This window comes from Lathamus discolor, chromosome 24, assembly GCF_037157495.1.
Source record: "Lathamus discolor isolate bLatDis1 chromosome 24, bLatDis1.hap1, whole genome shotgun sequence".
Lineage (NCBI taxonomy): Eukaryota > Metazoa > Chordata > Aves > Psittaciformes > Psittacidae > Lathamus > Lathamus discolor.
The window spans coordinates 941,542-955,214 of record NC_088907.1 but is presented as its reverse complement, the minus strand read 5'-3'; the positions used below and the strand labels follow the sequence as shown (position 1 = coordinate 955,214).

At 60.8% G+C, this 13,673-nt stretch overlaps 1 protein-coding gene across 3 annotated transcripts; it reads left to right on the top strand.

Moving 5' to 3' along the window:
- The first annotated feature begins 833 nt into the window (after positions 1-833).
- TUFT1 (tuftelin 1) lies at positions 834-13,399 on the top strand. 3 transcript variants are annotated; one of them, XM_065660184.1, is made up of 13 exons: positions 834-919; positions 4,868-4,945; positions 5,166-5,270; positions 5,470-5,556; positions 7,335-7,415; positions 7,737-7,805; positions 8,405-8,521; positions 9,688-9,816; positions 10,483-10,577; positions 11,196-11,301; positions 11,699-11,782; positions 12,431-12,531; positions 12,675-13,399. In XM_065660184.1, exons 1-13 carry the CDS (start codon positions 860-862, stop codon positions 12,727-12,729), a joined length of 1,167 nt encoding a protein of 388 aa, XP_065516256.1. In that variant the 5' UTR covers positions 834-859; the 3' UTR covers positions 12,730-13,399. The 3 variants fall into 3 exon arrangements, with proteins under 3 accessions (XP_065516256.1, XP_065516254.1, XP_065516255.1); XM_065660182.1 differs by lacking the exon at positions 834-919 and adding an exon at positions 3,339-4,081; XM_065660183.1 differs by lacking the exons at positions 834-919; positions 7,335-7,415 and adding an exon at positions 3,340-4,081.
- Positions 13,400-13,673: the final 274 nt, after the last annotated feature.

The following is a 13,673-nucleotide window of genomic DNA, read 5'->3' as shown; positions in this document are numbered from 1 at the left end:
GTGCCCAAGGGGAGGTGCCGGCTCCCATGGCTGAGTGTGACCCGCATTGACCGGTCCTGGTTCTGCCCCCGGCCCCAGGGCAGGGACTCCCTCAGCCTGCAGTGCCTCCCGCTGCCCCAGCCCTCCGGACTGGGTGTCTGCACCCCGGAGCTGCCGCGTGGCCCCAGCTCGGCCCCGGTGACCGCACAGGGCTGGGGCTGGCGGTGAACTTGAGGCCGGCTGAGCTCATCACACTGCTATGTGGCAATTAGTGCCCGCAGAGGCGGCCGCCAGCACACCCCGGCTGCCCGCCCTGGCACAGGAACACCGGCCCTGGCACAGGCAAGGGGTCACAGCACCCACTGGGCCTGACCGCTGTGTGTGGCTGGGTGGCAGCACCCCGATACCCCCTGCCGGCACCTCCCTCAAGCAAAGGGGAAGCAAATCCTGGCACAGTTTCGGGCACCGCAGCACAGCCTGGCACAGCTCGGTGCAGCATCCTGCCACCTGGCACTGCCGGGCACGCACCGGCTTGGTTCGGCAGAGCCCGGCTGGGGCTTGGCAGGGCTTGATGTGGCTTTGGGTTGCCTTTGGGATGGCTTTGGCACAGCTTTGGCTTGGCTTTGGGTTGCCTTTGGGATGGTTTTGGCACAGCCTTGGTTGCCTTTGGCCCGGCTCACGGTGCCCGGTCACGGTCAGGGGAAGGTCCCGGAGCAAGGGGGCGTGGCCAAGCAGCCGGGGCGTGGTTAAATAAGAAGGGGCGTAGCTACCTGCGACGGGCGTGGCTTCCGGGGGCGTGTCGCGGTGGGCGTGTCCCCGGGAGGGGCGGGGCCATCCATAAGGCGCGGCGGCGGCGGGTGCGGGCAGTCGCGGCGGGGCCATGAACGGGGTGCGGGGCTGGTGCGCGGTGCTGGATGTGCGGCCCCACGGCGAGAGCCCGGTGAGACGAGACCCGAACCCCCCCTCGGCACCCCCTGCTCCTCCCTTTACCTCCCTCCCGGTCCGCGGGGCCGCCCCTCTCCTGCCGGCACTCCGAGGGGTCCCCCGGGGGGTCCCGGTGCGGTGCAGCGGGGCCGTGCTCCCCCCGCAGCCCTGCTTCGCCGTGCCCGGGTTCACCGTGGAGCCCTGGGGGCCGTCTGCGGGGGCTCTGGGGGGCTCTGCTGCCTGCCCCTTCCCTGAGGGCTCGGGTGGACCCAACTGGGGCGGGTGGCGGAGCGCACTGGGGACACCACAGCATCGCTCTTGGGCTCCCACTGTCCCCTAATGTGCTTATGGGGGGCTCCCGGCCAGCGCCTGTCCCTGGGTAACGTGGGGTTTGGGGTATCGCGCCCCTCGAGCACTTCCTGGGGCCATGGTGCTGGGAGCTGCTGGCTTCAGGTCTGTCCTGGCACTCCCATTCTCGGTTATGGCCGGGCCCCGCGTTCTTCCCTCCGTGATCGTTGGTTCCCCCATTGCTGCGAGGACGGGCCCTGGGTGGGGCTGGCAGCGCCCCAACGCCGGCCCCGCACCGATGCTGCCGTCATGGGTGCATCAAGGGGCCGAAGCCACCTGCGGCCCGTGGGCGGTTCAGGCTTTTGCTCCCGTTTCGGCAACCGGAGGGATCCCCGAAGGCGGCGGCGGCGGTGGCAGAACCGCGCCGGTGCTCGGCTCCTGCCCCGGTGCGGCTCCCGGCTGAGCCCCGCCGGGTGACTCAGCTCTGAGTCTCCTCTGGAGAGCCCTAATTCCCCACAGCTCTCCCGGCCTTATAAGGAGCGATTGCAGAGTTGGGCTCCTTTGGCTAATGGGTTATTACGGTGATAAGCGCCTCTGTAACGCCGGCGAGCTCCAAGCGCCGGAGCTGTTGGCTGCTGATCCTCGGTGATACCCTCTGGGTCAGGTCAGGCCTGTTCCCATTGAGCAGTCGGGACGGATGGATGGATGGATGGGGCACCCATGGTTGCAAAACGCCGGCGTCGGGGTTGTCGTTTGTGGGTCCTCGGACGGCGCTGCTGGGATAGGGTTGGGATTTGAGTGGTTCCCCCTTCCTCAGGAGCGGAGTCGGTGCCTTTCCTGCCGGCTGAGCTTTTCCCAAGTGGGTTTTTCTTGGCCTGGAGGATTCAAAATAGACCAAAAGATCTAAAATCAGCCTTGGTGTTGCTGAGAACCCGCCTGTCCTCAGCCGCGCCAATCCCGCTCGCTCTCATTGCCAGGGGACCCGGCTCTCGCCTGGGTCTCCCTTTTCGCTTGGACCCAAAGGGCAGCCGGGATGTTGGGAAGGCCTCCCGAAGGGCACTGGGTGGGAGCGCAGCCGTCGCCCAGACCTACCCACCGCAGGGAATTCCCGAGGCTGGTAGTAAAAGCCACAACCACGCGCTGCCAGGCGGGAGCAGCTCTCAGGGTGCCAGGCTGGGTGTGAGGCACCATTTTCCATGTGAGGTGGGGTTTTTCCAAGAAGGAGATGAGTGCGAGGCAGATCCCAGCACCGGCCACGGTGCTAACCCCTCCTGCCTTCCCTGGAGCGTAAAGGAGAGGGCCCAGCACCCGCTGCCATCTCTGCTCTGGGGCTGGGAGCTGGAGGTGAGCGTTGGCTGAGCAGGTTTAACACCAGCCAGGAGGGGAAGGAGCAGGATAGGGCTGAATTCAGCCCCTTGGAGCGGGAGGGCTGCGTGTGCTATCCACAGCATCCTTCTAGGCTGCTCTGGCTTTATGGTGGAGGAGCTGCTTCTCCTGGGCCCTAACAAGGAGCTGATTAAGACTTTGTATGTGGGATGGTAAGAACTAAGCCCCAGAACAACCGTGCTGGCGTTGGCGAGCCCAGGGACTTGTCTCCGCCTGGTCCTCACAGCCGGGGCTGCTGCAGACAAACAAGCTGGGCAGGGATGGGTTGGCTCAACCCGGCTGCGGCTTCCGCCTCCTGCACCGGCCTCCTCCACGGCGTTCCCCACACCGAGGGGCTGGTTTCCTCCATGGAGAACCTCGAGCCTCCAGCTCCGGCCTCGCCACCCTCCGCCTCCCCCAGCACGGGAGGATGGAGGCGCCGGAGCCTTTGCATTTGCATGAGAGGTGTTTCCTGGTTGTGTGACCCGAGGTTTGGGGGTGCCGGTGCCGGCCGGGAAGGCACCGGCTGCTCTTTGCTCCCTGCCGCAGCCGGTTGGCAGCGGCTCCATGGCGGGTTTATCCAGGAGCCGGTTTTCTTGGGGTCTGCTGGAACGGAAAAGCACCCGCGTGCCGGCTCCAGGCAGTTTTGGCTGCGGGGATGGCGATGGGCTGGTGCTTGTTCCTTATCGCAGCGGATCTTCCCCGGGCGAGCGATTCCCTGGCAGCCTCCCGCCCTTGCCTGGGCTTGACGGGACGGGGAACATCAGATCCTGACGCTTGTAAACAAAGCTGCGAGTAAGGGCGCGTGAAAGGGCCGAGGAGCTGCCGGCGGCTCTGCCGTGCCAAGGCTCCCGCCCTGCTGCGGCAGCCGTGCGCATGGGGCTGCTCCATGCTCCCACCCCTGGCCTTGTCCTGAGTCCCCTTCGCTTCGGGCACACGGAGGTGCTGAGCGATGCTTTGTGTGCAGCCGCTTTCCCTGCCGTGGAGCCCCCGAGTGTGTCTTGCACCTTCCCAAACCCATGGGTCAGGTTTTCCTGACCAAAGTTTCCAACTTCGTGGGTCTTGCCAAGGAAAACATTCCCTGGAGTGAAGTTTGCACAGAAGTATCTGGTTAAATGATGGCGCTGCTGAGTGCAAGCGGGGCGCAAGCGAGGTTTCTCTTCACAGGGGGGGAGGAAAAAAGGGGTCTGGTGATGCCTTTGGGATCTGGAGGAGGGCTCCTCAATTCCCAGGAGCTGGCGTTTGCGTGAGCAACGTATACAAAATAGTTTGGAAACAAACAGATGGCTTGTTGAGACTTGGATGGCGCGGGGAGCGCTTGGAAGCAGGAGGCACAAATACCTTGATGTTGCTTTTGGAGAGCAGGAGGCTGACGTGGCCGAGGTGTGGCGAGGGGCGGGCGCCCGGCACCTACCCCAGCTCCGCGGTGCTGCTGCTTGAGAGCCCGCTGCGGCACCGAACAGTTCCTGCTTCCCAGACCTGTTTAATAGGGACCATGAGTGACAGCAGCCTGGGCACCAGTGAGGTCTGTATGGGAAGGGGAGTGTGTGGTGCTGTGGGTGCATGGTCCCGGTGTTCAGCTGCGAATGGAGAATGGGCAACATTGTGGGGGGTTCTGGGTGCCCGCGCACTGTTTAGGGCTCTTTGTGTGCTCCATGAGAGCTCGCTGAGCTGTGCACGGGGCTGGACGTGGCTGAAGTGGGAGGAAGGGGAAGGCTTTGGGTGAGCAGTTAAGTGCTGAAGGCAAACTGGGTCCTGGCTGGAGCCTCCATGGATGCCCTGTGGTGTCTTGCTGGGCTGTGCTGTGCCAGGACTATGCCAGCAGGGCACAGGCAGAGCCATAGGGCCCGTGGCTGTCGTGGTAGGGCAGCGGGAAGGATGAATCTGGCACGGTCCCGGTGTATGGGCTGGGAATGGCTGCTTCCACCCTTTGCCATGGCTGGTACCGAGTGCCGTGTGTCAGCCCTGCCGCAGCGGCTGCAGTGACGGATGAGGGCTGTATCTCCTGGCAGAGGACATGCACAAAACCGAGCCTGGCAATCGCTTCTCCAGCCCGTCGGCATTACCTCAGCCTTGGCTGGGCCACAGCTCCTCTGGGCCCTGATGGGTTTGATGAATGCAGTCATCGTGCGCTTGCTGTTACTCATTCCAATCCCGGTGTCACTGTGCAGCTCAAAGCGAGGGGGAAGGCAGCTCGTCCTGCATCCATAGCGATGCCGACCTGGCTCTTGGCTCGTGCTGGCCACAAGCAGACTTTCAAGGGATCCACATTTAAAGCTGAATAAAACATAAAACCTGCTTCTTGTTTTAGGAGAACGTGAAGGTGCTGAGGCTGACTCTGCCCAATGACCTCCCTGGTGATAGGCGCGAGCAGGTCACCAAGCAGAAGGTGGGGCTCACACAGGTTTGAGTTAACCTGGGGAGGGGGGCTTGGTCACTTTGGGCTTTGTGAAGTGGGAAGCTCACCTCCTGGTCTGTTCCATGCTTGGCGCTGGCTCCCGAGGCCGTGCTCGGCGCCGCGTTCCGCTGCGACAGTGCCCGGTGCTCATTTGCCTGGAGCCGGGCGAACCGTTCCAGCCAGTCTCACCTCTCTGTGCTTCTGTCTACAGCCGGTGGGAAAAGCCTTCGCCATGGTGGCCAACAGATCCAGCAACGGTCACTCCCTGGCCTCCGAGTGCATCAAATCCAACGACGGTGACGAGGAGATCATCAAGGTATGGTCCTTGGCAGCCCGGCTGCTTGTTTCATAAGTGGAGCTGGAAAATAGGTTTTGTCTGACTGAAGTTATGTGGGTAAAAGCTCCCTGACGTGCCTGGGGGGATGCAGGAGAGTCCGGAGCCGGGCTTGCTGCTGGTATTCTGGGCTGGCAGCACCAGGACGGTCTGACCCGCTGCCACCGTCTCTCCTGGGCAGGTTTATCTCAAGGCACGGGCTGAGGGCAGCATGAACCACGAGGAGCATGTCAACCAGCTCAAGAGTGAAGTTCGTTACATCCAAGAGGTAGCTCCCACGCGAGGGGTTCTGGTTTGTGCCGCTGCTGCAGCCGTGGGGGTGCTTGCAGTGGGGTCGGGGTTGCTCTGCTTCCCCCAGGGTGTTCCACAGGGATCCCCATTGCCGGCTGCGGCACCCGAGCCCCGGCTGAGCCCCAACCGCGTTGGCAAACTGGCAGCGGAGCTGAACCCTCCTGTTTGTTGACTTGCCTGCACAGGGCAGTAGTCTAATCAAGCGCCATAAATTAATTCAGCCTGACTAATTGCTCTGCTATATGGACTGAATTTGAAGAGAATTGCGCGATGACTTTCCCCCAAGGCTGTCCCCTGCATGCCTGGGTGCGGCACAACCGGAGCCTCTTGTTAAAAGGCAGTTTCTTTGGAATGTCTCATCTCCCAAAGTAAACTGGATGATGAGGCTCTGGGGAGATTAACCCTTTCCTCTGCTCCTGGTGGGGATGTTATTTCTGCAGAGCTGGTTGCAAGGCACGGCAGTGGTTGGGGCATGTTCTGGTCTGGGCAGCTTGGCCTGAAAAACAACCGAAAAAGAGGAAAAGGGGGCAAAAATCATGAGATTTGGGTTTGCTGTTCCAGGGGGGGGGGGACCTGTGCTGTGCTGAGCTCCCCTCGGGAGCAGAGAAGGGCAGATCTGGCAGAGCAGCCTCCACATCTTCCGTGTCATCCTTCCAACTCCTCTGCCAAAACACAGGATTCCCCCCCCTCCCAGGAAGAAAACAGCCTGTTCCCGTTGCCTCCTGCCTGCAACCTGCCCGGTGCAGCCTCCGGGGTGTTGCTCACTTTATCAGACCTGATCTCGAAGCCACCTGGATGCTGCACTGTTTCTGCCTGATCCTTCCCACTCCTGGGGCTTCGGCTTCAGCTCTTCTGATCTGAGCCTTCCCATAGCTCCCAACAGCTCCGATGGAAACGGGCTGGGTTTTGAAAGGGCCTCTTAGCAGTAGTTGAGCAGGACTTAGACTTTGTCTGCCCACAGAGGCTGTTCATGGCCCTATCAGAATAGCTGAAGCAGCGTAACCGTGCAGCACGACTTAATCCTGCATGTGAAATCCAGAGAATAAGCTAAAACCAGTAAGTCGTGGTACCAGTCTGTCTGCATCCTAGAGAAGTGCCCTGCGCTGGGATGTGGTGTAAAAACCCTGGGGATGTCTTGATCCAGCTGGATTCAAGTCCTGGATTGCTGACCTGAGAGTACACATCGTGCTCTCCCCTTGTCCTGCTGCTGGTCCCAGGCAAACTGCTTTGCCCCAGCACCTTGGGCACTTGAACCCAAGGGGTAGGGATGAAGCCGCACTGCTAAAGCTTTCAGAAAGTTGTTCTTTGAACAGTGCTGGGGCAGCGTTTGCTGTAAATCCTGTAAATCATTGCTCTGGCTCGCTTGCTCTGACTAATTCGAGTAGCTGCGAGTCAAGACTGTACTTGTCGGCATCCTGCAGCGCAGCACAGAGGGAGCTGGGGTGCAGCGAGGGGCTTCGCAGCGCTCGAGGGGTGGAATCGATGAGTAAAACATGAAGAATCAGCGGCATTTCCAGGCTGCTGCTTTTGCTTTCCTCTCTTTTATTCTTCTGCCCATGATGGGCAGAATCGGGGCAGCTCCTCGTGAGGATCGTACCTGCCAGGGACATGCTGCTCGCAGGCAGGGCCGTAGGGAGACTGGAGGATGCAGACTGGCACCGGGCACCCTTGCGGCCGTGGTGCCTGCGTTTGGTCTCTGTTAGACTGGGTGGCACTGTCCATGCAGATCAAGCTAAATTGACTTGCCTTTGCCAGGCTAGAAGTTCTTTGAAGAAGCTGCGGGAAGACTTAAGTAGTAAACTTGAGAACAGACAAGGCGATAAACAGCACACACAGGTAACGGGAGCATTTCTTGGGCATTAAATGACTTTGACCTATTAAAGAGATGGCATCTTTGGGTCCAGACCGTGATAGAAGGGGCCTTTAATGATCACGGTGAACGGGAGCCGCGTTGGCAGCGTTCACAGGCAAAACTCAACCCCTTGCACTAGCGCTAGTGAGGAGTCAGTGAGCAGAACGCGTTGGCTGGCACATGCTCTGCTGCATGCTCCTTCGCAGGACCCCCCTTGGTGCCCAGAGCCGGCTCTCTGCATGCAGCTGCGCACGGCGGGCCCAGCCGGCCGTGCATCCCTCTCCATCTGTCCTCTGCTCATGCAGGTGGTGCTGGAAGAGCAGAACGGGAGCTGGCTGTACCCCGAGAGGCTGCAGGCTGACTCCTGGGAGCAGGTATGGAGCTGCAGGCATGGATTTCAGGGCTATGGGAAGAAACGTCGCTTTAGTTTGGTGTTTGTGGGTAACTTTGGAGCTGTGCAGCACAGGATCAGGTGCTCGGGCAGCAAACTCTGGGCTTTTCCAGGGTCAGATCAGCAATGGAGAGCAGCTCTAGCAGGGCAATAATGTGCATAATGGGGTTTGAAACCTCTGCCCACGAGAGGTTTTTAGCAGGAGGGTGATGGGAATCTTGGTGAATGTTCCTCCAGCTCCTTGTCTTTCCCCGCTGCGGCAGGTTCTCTGGGCTGGGCTTTTGGGCTGGGTTGCCGTGGACCTGGTTCACGTTGCGGGGTTTCAGGTTGCCCAAGCACGGATCAGGGTGGCATCCTGCAAACAGGGCTTGGAAGGCAACCAAAGGATACTGTGCGCATTATCTTGAGGGCTGGAAGCTGCCTCGTGTGTGGGAGGTGAGGACAGCGGCGCCTTTCGGCTTTCTTCAAGCTGAGAAGGGATGTTCCGAGCTTTGTCACCACCAGCGCTGCCCACATCAGGGTGGAGGGAGGGCTCCCCGGTACCTCCCGACTTCTCATCCCATCCTGTTGTTGTCTCTGCAGGAGGAGGGCGATTGCTCAGGTGAAGATGTGGAGAAGATGCGGCAGACGGCAAAGAGGCTCTTCACCAAGCTGCAGGAGGCTGAGAAGCGCCACCAGTTGGAAAGGAAAGCTTTCGAGGTGCCTGCACACCGCTCTGCTGTGCTTTACTTGCGTTTGGTGGTTTCCCCCTTTCTGGAAGCGTGAGGAGCTGCACGGACACACGAGTTCCTTGGTTCAAACCCACCCTGGCCAAACCCTAGCAAACGGCCTCCCCTGGGAGGGGGGCTGAACATGCAAGTGCTCCTTTCCCAGTTTAAAAGCAGAGCCTTTTCCACCATAGCCATTGGTGCAGGAGGGGGGCAGTTTGTGGGGAGTGGGCACCAGTGGGGGCCAAGCCTGTGGCTCCAGCCCTTGTGGTCTCTCCTGGGGCTCAGCCTCTTCCCTTATGGGGCTGTTTGCTCTGGAGGAGGCACCAAACCCATCGCGTGGGTCACCTCAGCCCCTGCCTGGTGCTGAGGAAGCTGCTGCATTTGCTTCCCTCCCTCAGCCCTGGTGATTAATGGTCCCCAGCGGTGTGTTTTCTAGTGCCTGCTCATGTCCCGGATGGGCTGGGCCTGGCGCGTCAGTCCAGGGCTCCGAGCGCTGGTGGCAGCGGTGACATCCCAGCTCACATCCTGTCCCGCAGACCAAACTGGTCCTGGCCAGCCTGGGGGGATTCTCGCAGCGGGATGGGGGACAGCATCCGCTGGGAAGTGGGTTTGAGCAGGGACCGCTTCCTTTGCTGCAGGCATGGCTGCCCATGCCCTGAGGGCGTCTGTGCCTGTGTGCAGGAAGTTGTGTGATTCGGTGGCATTTTTGGGACCTTTGCTCAGCTGTGGTGCTGGCTGCAGGCTCTGAGCCTGGATGGAGACCCTGGGATGGGATTTGGCAGTTGTTGATCCTGTCACCACTGCCCAGATGCTCTCTTGTGGCCTGAGCCTGCTCTCCGGCTGTGGGGGGACCCATGGGGACCCCCTCATCCCCTCTCATGGGGCTGCCAAGGCTGGTTCCTTGAGCCTGCAACCACCCCCAGCATGCATGTGGCTGAGGGTGAATCTCCTGTGTCTGAGGAGCCTTTATTGCAACGCTCACTCCTTTGAAGTGCTTTGAAGCTGGGGAGCTTTCTGAAGCTCTCCTCTCTGAGCCATGTCGGGCTCTTTGCTAAGGACACCCGGCTGCCCTCACCAAAACCTGCCTGCCAGGGCTCCGCGGCTCGGGACAGGGCTCCGGTGCCCGGGCTAAAGGTGTCTCTGTGCTGCTTGCAGAGGACGATCTCGCAGTACCAGGAGGAAGCGGAGCAGACGAGCTCTGCCCTGCGGAGAGCGGAGAGGAGCGTGGTGGAGAAGGAGGTGCAGGTGGATGAGCTGCAGAGGCTGCTGGCAGGGATGGAGAAGGTATCGACCCTGGAGCCGTGGTGGGGCTGGTGGGATTAGCGCATGGGTTTGCTCTGCGGTGGGGGAGGAATGGGAAGGGCTGGTGGTGGTGATGAGTTTGGCAGTGCTCAGCCAGACCCCCCCCTGCAGGGTACCCATCGTGCAGAGGCTTCGACTTCCCAGGTTTAACCTGGCAGCGTTGGGCAAAGCCAGTGGCTGGGAACGGCTGGAACGGGCTCTTGCTGATTTAGACTTGCATTTCTTGGGTCTAGAAGATCTGGTCGGTCTGTGCAAACTCTTCCAGGTATCCTGGAGACAAGCGCAGTCTAGACAGCCGCCGGTTCTTCTCATGGGGGCATTAGCACAACCTCCAGCCTCGATTATATTGTTGTGGTTTTATGTGAGCTGTGGTCTGCTCATAATCCTATTCAAGCCATCAATCTAACAGCGCAGTTTGAGCGCGGAGCCATCTCGGGCTGCGTTCCCTGGCCTGACAGCAGGGAAGGAGCTGGGCTGGTGCCTTGCCTGTACCCTGGGGGGGGGAAGGAGTGGGACAGCCGCTGCTGGTCACTCTGTGGCTGCGCTTGTCTGTCTGTCTCATGTCAATGTAACGTGGAGCGAGCGGCGGCCGAGGGCCTCATGCTGCCTTGTCCCCTGCGTGCATCTCAGCCTCTCGCTCTGCCGCAGGAGCACAGGACCTTGCTGCTGAAGATGAAAGAAGGCGAAGCAGAGCTGGTGCGGCTGCGGAGCGTGGAGGGGGACAAGCTCGCCCAACAAGACCGGTGAGGCCTGGCCTGGGGCTCGGCTGCCAAGTGCAGCGCCGGCCCACGCCGCCGGGTCGGGGTGTCAGCTCGCTGGGGCATGACTGCACATTCCTGCGCAGGGTGTGCTTGCTCTCTGCCTTGCAAAACAGCGCCCTGCTCCCAGCGCTGACTAATCCCCAATGCCTCCTGCAGGGCTGCTTTGCTCCCCGAGAGCCGCAGCTCCGGCCGCGGCCCAGGGGCCTCTTGCAGCCCCGCTGCGGGTTGGGAGCTCGGGGCGATGCCGGGGGAGCCTCCGGAGCAGCCGATTGTCCCTGCGCTGTCGGATGCGTTCCGCTCAGCCGGTATCCCGGTGCTCCAGGGGCTAATTGGCAGTGGCTTATTTCTGGAAGGCCTTGTTTGTGGCCTGACTCTTCCTGATGTTCCTGTGTCCCTGCAGTCTGTGGTTGCCAGCCTCTGTGGCTCCTGCTTGAATAGGTTTTGTCTCTGCCTCTCCTTACCTTGTCTAGTCAAAACACTTCCAGCCCGTAGAGGAGAGCTGGGTGATGAAGAGCTGCTCTGGGCATAGCTGGGTGGGTGCTGCTGCCGTTCTGGGAGCCACACGACAGCTCCTGGACCCTTGTCCTGTCCTCCGTGCAGGTCAGCGCAGCTGGAGAAGGAGGTGGCCATGCTGCGGGAGAAGATCCACCACCTGGATGACATGCTGAAGAGCCAGCAGCGCAAAGTGCGGCAGATGATCGAGCAGGTCCGAGGAGCCGGGCTGCGGGAGGATGGGGAGAGCCTGGGGGGGCTTGGGAGGGAGAAAGAGTAATCCTCTCTTAAGCCACTTGAAGGCAAAGGGTGCTGCTTCGTGGGGCTGAGCCCTTGTGCAAACCAAAGGGACTGGCACTGGGCTGGGGATGGGGTAGGAGGAGTGGAACAGCAGCACCGTGCACCCTGCTGCAAGAGTTAAACCAGACTCCGTGAGCGGAGGCTCCCTCACTTGGGGCTTAATCCTCAGGCTTAATTTGATGCTCTTTTGGACTGGTTTTTCTGCAGACCTTGCAGCAAATGTTGTGGGTGTTAAAAGGCAGGAGGGTGCCCTCCAAGCTGCCCTCCCTCCCAGAGGGTTCTCTGGTTCACTGTGACCTTGTCTGTTACAGCTCCAGAACTCCAAAACGGTGATTCAGGCCAAAGACACCGTCATCCAGGAGCTCAAGGAGCGAGTTGCTTACTTGGAGGCTGAGGTGCGTCTTAGAAGGGCTCGGAGGGGTTGGTGCTCCAAGCTCAGATCCTCTCATGGACCAGCTTTGCTCTGGCAAGCGGAACCCATTGCTGGCTCCATGGAGGGGAACGTGCCCTCTGCAGCCCCAGGGCTGTGCTGCTTCCCAGGCTGCTGTGATGGTTCCCAGTGCAGCCAGGGCTGCTGGAGCAGCTCTGAGCTCCAGCCGAGGCCAGAGTATTCTCATCGAGCATCATCTGGGGGCAAAACCCCTTCTGTTTCCAAAGCTGCAGCTGAACGTGCACATGTCAGGTGTTAGGGTTGCATTGCAGCCTCTGGCATCATAACCAGTGTCAAACCTCTCTCCTTTTCTGGAGAAAAGCAGCTCCTGCATTGGCACTTGTGGCATCTTCTTCCCTCCTCAGTGACTTGGCTGATTCCTGCATGAGAACAGGGGGTTGAGCCCAAATCCAGCGCGAGAGCTTGTGTGCTGCTGGGTTTCATCCCCTGCTCTCCAGGGGGCTGCCCTTATGCAGGGCTGCATTTCATTGCCCTCAAGAAAGAGCGACCCCATTGCAAGAGCCTGTCCTGGAGCAATCCCTGCCCAGTGTGCGTGCCTGCAGCACACCCAGCCCTGGGTCCCTGTCGCTGACAGCGGCTCCATCTCTTGCAGAACCTGGAGATGCACGACCGCATCGAGCACTTGATCGAGAAGCAAGTGAGCCGGGGCGGGCACAGCTCCCGGGCGCGCTCCAAGTCCGAGTACGTGAGCAGGTACGTGGGGAGCACGTTCCCTCCAGCCCAGCCGCTCAGCAGCTTTCTCTACAGGCCCGTGTCTCATCTGGGGCTTCGTGCTCTGCTGGAAGCCCAGTTTCCCCCAGGTTCCTTTGGCTGAACAGCCCCTTTCTCTCTTGCAGCAAACGGCTGACGGGCCCCAAGCCGCTGCCTCTCATTCGAGTAGTGGAAACATGAGCGTCGAGAGCCGGTGCGAGCTGACGACTCTCCCCTTGTATCGTTGACTGGATTCCCTGCTTGACTGCCGTCCTCTCTGCTCCCGGAGTGGCCCCGGAGAACTGTGGCAGCCGAGGACAGGCGCAGCCGGGGCGGCCCTGGCAGAGGAAGGAGGTTTGCGGAGTGGAGCGTCCGCACCGCTGTCCCCGAAGGCACCCGGGTGCCGGTTTGGAGCTGGGACCAGCCGGCCCTGGCGTGGAGAAGGCGGCTCTCGGCTGGGGATCCAGGCTGCTTTCCCTGGGCAGCCCTGGGGGTGCTGGGGTTGCTCTGGGAGAGCAGCCTTTGCTTCTGAAGGGCTGTGCCAGAGCAGAGCCCCCAGCGTGGACTTGGGGTTTAACCTGGTTTGGTTTAGAGCAAAACGAAATTCACTCTTAACAAAAGAAGAACGAAATCCTCCTGAAACCGGACTCCTTCCGACAGCAACGCCCAACGTGTGCCAAGCAGGGAGCCTCCACCTCCCATCCCAGTCTGCTCCGGACTTGGCAAAGGCTCACGTGCCAAAACCTCAGTGTATCACCATGCTTCTGCCACGAGCGTAGAGGAAATGTACCCGGCGTGCGGTAGTGTTTGAACCCCGAGGCTCTTGGGTTCTTACCTGTATTTATTTCAATAAATTATTGGTGTCTTCCAACGCGGTGGTGACAGCACCACGGGAGCGCGGGCCAGCACCGCCTGGGCGGTGTGTGAGCTGCAGCGCACCAACTGGCTCCACGGGGTTACAGGTCCTGTGTGTGCCTGCGGAAGGGGCAGGAGAGGTAATGCAGGAACGGGGGTGCCTGTGGGTGATGGAGGGAAGCGAGCAGCGGAACCATGCTGGGGGCACGGGGGTCATAGAATCATAGAATGGGTTGGGTTGGAAAGGAGCTTGAGATCATCCAGATCCAACCCCCCTGCCATGGGCAGGG

Coding starts and splice junctions, on each gene's coding strand:
- TUFT1 (XM_065660182.1), top strand. CDS start 3,902: ATGTTGCTTTTGGAGAGCAGGAGGCTGACGTGGCCGAGGTGTGGCGAG. Junction 4,946..5,165: donor AGCAGGTCACCAAGCAGAAG/GTGGGGCTCACA, acceptor TTCTGTCTACAG/CCGGTGGGAAAAGCCTTCGC. Junction 7,416..7,736: donor GCGATAAACAGCACACACAG/GTAACGGGAGCA, acceptor CTGCTCATGCAG/GTGGTGCTGGAAGAGCAGAA.